Raw genomic sequence first — 5,377 nt, 5'->3', positions numbered from 1 at the left:
TGAAACTGTAACAGGTTCATTTTTGTTTAGATCAAATTGAACACGAGCATCTGATGTAGTGTGGTCGGACACAGATGTTCTGCTGCGTTTTGACCCACTGTTGATATGTTCATATGATGTTTTGCTACTCAACGATTTCCTGTTATCTTTCAAAAAATTCCAAACTTCAAGAAACTTGAAAGCCTTCAGATTTTTTTTTTGATACACTTTCAACGTTTTCTTCAAAATCGATTCATCGCTTTCTCCACTTTTCCACTGACGTTTCATGTTATTCCACAAATCATTAAACAACATGACTTCCTTGTTCATCTTCCCCCATTTGGAGTACACTTGATGTTTTGAACGGTATTCTCCACGATTCATTCCTTTGTAAAACTTGTGTAAAACGCGAATCTAAAAGCGGTCATGCTTTTGGTCTTTTCCAACACTAGCATCTGCTGAAATATTGATCCAAGATTGTGCCAACACTAACGCTTCCAAAGGTTCCCAACATCTAGCCTCCACCTTCTCTTTTCTTTTAGCTGATGCTCGAGTGGGCTGAGTTTCTGTAACGAATTCTGGTTCAGAATCAGAAACGACAGTTTTTGGTTGTGTTTGTGTTTGTTGAACAAACTCAAGTTGAGATAAAAAAATCAAATGGATTAAAATCCGGGTCGGGTTGTGGTAGTGGTGGTGTTTGTGGTTGTGGTTGCGCTGGTCGTTGTGGAAAATAAGGAAACATACCGTCGTAGTGGTAATACGGAGGTGAAAAAATCAGTTGATCAAATGAAGGTAGTGGGGTGTCGGCATTTCTGACTGGTGTTTTTTCTTTGCTGGGTCGTTTGGAAGATGACATTTTTCAAAAAGAATAGAGAAAAGGAATAAAGATATAATAAAAGGTTGTGTAAAAATGTTGTATAGAATGGTAATATATATATATATATATATATATATATATATATATATAGGGAGTCGTTCAAATGAGAACCAAAAAAGGTTAAGAACCGTAAGAACCTTTAACTTTAAATGTGTATAAAGGGTTTAGGGTAACCCTAAACCCTAAACCATAAACCCTAAACCTTAAACCCTAAACCATAAACCCTAACCCCTAAACCCTTTATAAACATCTAAAATTAGAGGTTATTACTGTTCTTAACCTTTTTTTGTTCTCATTTGAACATTTATATATATATATATATATATATATATATATATATATATATATATATATATATATATATATGTGTGTGTGTGTGTGTAGTAAAGTTTAAAAAAAAAAAAAGAAATTAACCACAAAGACCATTCAACCGTCAAAAAGCATTCAACACCCAAGGACCAATCAAAATTCGCGGTATTCCCTAGCCGCACTGCGGCCAAGACCGCACCAGACCACAGTCTGGGGGGCGGTGTTTCTCGTCTACGTGGCACAAAGTGCGGTCTGAAACTGCACCCACAACGTACAGCCTTAGAAGTTATGACGTAACTAATTTGAGTATTAGTAACTTAGGCATGTATATCTTATAGTGTCCCAAATGCACCTTGATAGACGAGTTGTACTGAGAACTTTAGTATTATCATATACGATAGTTTTGAATTATTCCAATAGATTAAAACCATATTTCAACATTTTTTAACACAATATCACACAACGGTTAGATATCATAGATTAATAGAACAAGGCATGCATCCATCATTATTAGACTTTACAAAGTAGTGGATTGAGGCTATTGGTGCGCCCCAGCAATCTACGTTAACACTTAATCGATCATGATCATATACTAATATCCATGACGATTTTTTTTTTTTTTTTGGGTAGAATGTACTTAAAATAAATATTATCAAAGATGATTAACTTATTAAGTTCTAAACAAAGTTAACTTCCGGTATCTATGTCTTCCTTTTTTTGTATTTATAACATGATAATAAATGTTTTTGTCACTTATTCTGTTTGGTACAATTACTGTACATAGCCTTCCATTCGTTTCAAAATAAGAGGACCCCTTTTTGAATGATAATAGAAGGTATAATCTGAGTATTGACTAGTCAAAATGACTAATATGTAAGTGCAAGAAATGAGTCATAAATATATGTACAAAAATGGAAATGATATTTATTGCCCAAAAAAGACCATAATAAATAACAGTACCACCATGTTAAATATATAGGGTTGACACCGTCAAACTTCATCACTCCAAAAATTCGAAATTTTCGATTTCATCTAAGATAGTATTTGCTTAAAAGAAATCTACGACTTATTTAACTCATATTAAAAACTATAGAAAGAAATTACAAAAATCTGGGACATTTTGAAATAAGATCCTTAAAAAATGATATTTTTTTGCAAGACGTCGATCAAGACCTTTTTGTGAACTAGTCGTGTGCTTTCCATGCTCTGAAACTTATCATCGAGTAGTCGTTCAATCAGTCCATCGATCAAGTTGTTATCGCCGATCTCATTTCCTTCACCTTCTCATCAATGCAACCAGTATTCACTTGCTACTGTAAATAAATACATTCAGAAGACAATGTGTGTACAAATGTGTAACAGTGTGTGTGAGAGAGAGAGAGAAAGAAAGAGCGTGTCACGGGTTTGTCTTGAAAGGCTCTTATTTCACAGTCCCAGACCAGACACTCAGACACATATTCTCTCCTTCCTCTCTACATAATCGAGGCTGCCCCTGCCCTTTTGGCTTCATCTCTATCTCTCTCTCTCTTTCTCTCTTTCTCTTTCTTGGAGTAATATAATAGTTGGAGGATTAGACTTAAAGATTTTTACATTCCCATATATCTCCACCAACCCCCATCTCACCCACACACATACACACACTCTCTCTTTCTAGAATCCTTAAACAAGAAGAATCAGAAGAAGATTTGTTGATATAAGGAGAAGAAAGAAGTGATTTTCATGGCGATGATGTTAGATAACTCATGCGATGGAGGGATGCTGTTATCGTTAGACTCCCACAAAGCGGTTCCTGCTCCTTTTCTCACCAAGACATACCAACTGGTTGATGATCCGACGACCGACCATATCGTCTCGTGGGGTGAAGATGACACCACCTTCGTCGTCTGGCGCCCACCGGAATTTGCACGTGATCTACTTCCGAACTACTTCAAACACAACAACTTTTCGTCGTTTGTGCGCCAGCTTAACACCTATGTAAGTGGAACACTTATGATAGATCAGTACTACTACTCGGATTCTTTTTGTTTTGATTATTTATTGTGAATCATGATGCTTACTTTCGGTTGTTTTTTTGTGTTTCGTTTTATTAGGGTTTTAGGAAAATAGTACCGGACAGATGGGAGTTTGCGAACGAGTTCTTCAAGAAAGGAGAGAAGCATTTGCTGTGCGAGATCCACCGCCGGAAAACATCACAACCACAAGTCACACTTAACCACCACCACCACCACCCTCATCACTTCACCGGGCTTGGCGGTGGCGGTGGTCTACAAGGCGGCAATGGGTTCTTTGCTTACCCAACGTCTACACGGAGTATATCCCCACCAGACTCCGATGAGCATTTATACTGTGATAACTCACCACCTCTCTCTTCCCCCACCACCACCGCCACCACCACAACAGCTGGTATGCTTGGGATCTTTCATAACGGTAACCACAGCATTAACAGTGGTAGAGGAGGCAACTCCGTGACGGCGTTGTCGGAGGATAACGAACGGTTACGGCGAAGCAATAACATGTTGATGTCGGAGTTGGCGCATATGAGGAAGCTTTACAATGATATAATTTACTTCGTACAAAACCATGTGAAGCCGGTGGCTCCAAGTAACTCATACCCTTCATCACTTCTTGTATCTTCAAATCATTCAAACATGAATGGCCAATTACTAATGCAAAAACAACAGCAGCAAGCATCGTTTATGAATGTGGGTAGTAAATCACAACCGCTTCATGCTTCCACAGTCAACAACGTTGTTGTGGACGATAGCGTTAACGTTAGTAGAACAAAGCTTTTTGGAGTTCCATTGTTGTCGAAGAAGAGATTGCATCCTGAGTATGGGAGTAATAATACAATGGTGGAGACTCATAAGCCAAGGTTGGTTCTCGAAAACGATGATTTAGGGTTAAATCTTATGCCTCCATCTCCCTGTTAACAATCTTTCTCCCTCTCAGAGAGAATTCATTGATCATGAAATCTTATCGAGTTTAGTCGAGTATTTAATTTTTCTTACTAAACAATTTCATTTGGCACGATTTAGTTTTTTGAGATCTGTCTGTATGGGTGAGTGTGTTAATTTTGTGTGGACCGGATCAGATGTAAATATAAAGTTTCAGAGTCGCCATGGAAATGAATGAGCTAGTATATGATCACAAAACGAATCTACAAGTAACTCGATCAATAGTACCAAGGGCCATGATTTCAACATATTATTTTCTCTTTTTGAGGTTTATCCGATAATGATCGTATTATGCAGTGGGAATGTGGGGGCAATAATTATTGGGCTCGATTATCAACCCCTTCTTCTTTATAGCATTTCTTTCTGGGAATTTTGTTTTAATATCTGAAAGTTTCAGTTCAGTCTCATTAATGCCCTAGAAATGAGATGAGAGGTGCCTTTCAGTGATGCCTTCTGTGCAGAAGGGTAGAAGGGAGAAGTTCATGAGACTTCTCATAAGACAAATGCTTGTGTTCAGTGCATTAATGGTTATTATACGTACTGTACAACCCATGTACGTCTCCATCAAGGTCAAATTACATTTTGAACCCTGGATCATATTTTTGAATTATTATTTCATTTTATTTATATGCATAGTTTTTTTTTTTAGTATGAAAGTAGAGAGTCATGATGGTTGAATATTTGAACACTTGAAATCATCATCAAATCTATTTTCAAGATTAAAATCATTTGACTTAGAGAAGTAGCATGGAGCATGATCCAGAAAAAGGGAAAGAAAAGAAAAAGGGAGTCATCATAATCATCATATCTTTGTGATTAAGGTTGATTTATGATTAATAAACTATTGTTATCACTTATAAGTAAAATTGATTTACTGTTTTTTTCCATTAGTTATTGTCATTTTATTATAATTGTTTTTGCTGAAGAGATCTATGATTCATGCCATGTGTATAAAGAAGACAAAGAGAGGAAAACAAAAACGATTTTAGAAAGAAGTAAGAGAAAAAGGCAGTTTGAGTTGTTCGATGAAAGTGAAGTATGGGAGAAAAAATAGTCTAAAATGTTGGGTTTGAAACGTTCCAATCAATCACACACTTACTTTTGTCTATCTGAAATGGATTCAAGGTTTCCGATTAATGTACGTATTGTCGTATACAATTTGTTTATAAAAACGTACATAAAATAACGATTTTTATACTGGTTTTACCTTATCGAACATTACAAAACTTCTTCCGAATATTTACATGTGTTGCTTCTT

General features: G+C 36.4%; 1 protein-coding gene across 1 annotated transcript; it reads left to right on the top strand.

The window, feature by feature from the left end:
* The first annotated feature begins 2,598 nt into the window (after window positions 1-2,598).
* On the top strand, window positions 2,599-4,317 carry LOC145025481 (heat stress transcription factor B-4-like). Its single transcript, XM_078976781.1, has 2 exons — window positions 2,599-3,139; window positions 3,256-4,317. Exons 1-2 carry the CDS (start codon window positions 2,885-2,887, stop codon window positions 4,093-4,095), a joined length of 1,095 nt encoding a protein of 364 aa, XP_078832907.1. The 5' UTR covers window positions 2,599-2,884; the 3' UTR covers window positions 4,096-4,317.
* Window positions 4,318-5,377: the final 1,060 nt, after the last annotated feature.

The sequence above is a fragment of the Lactuca saligna genome, chromosome 1, assembly GCF_052625555.1.
Source record: "Lactuca saligna cultivar CGN05327 chromosome 1, ASM5262555v1, whole genome shotgun sequence".
Taxonomy (NCBI): Eukaryota; Viridiplantae; Streptophyta; class Magnoliopsida; order Asterales; family Asteraceae; genus Lactuca; species Lactuca saligna.
This window is presented reverse-complemented; position numbering and strand designations above follow the sequence as displayed.

Excerpts from the sequence above, each read along its gene's own strand:
- LOC145025481 (XM_078976781.1), top strand. The coding sequence starts at position 2,885 with ATGGCGATGATGTTAGATAACTCATGCGATGGAGGGATGCTGTTATCG. Across the intron at positions 3,140-3,255 it reads TGCGCCAGCTTAACACCTAT|GGTTTTAGGAAAATAGTACC; the intron begins GTAAGTGGAACA and ends TCGTTTTATTAG.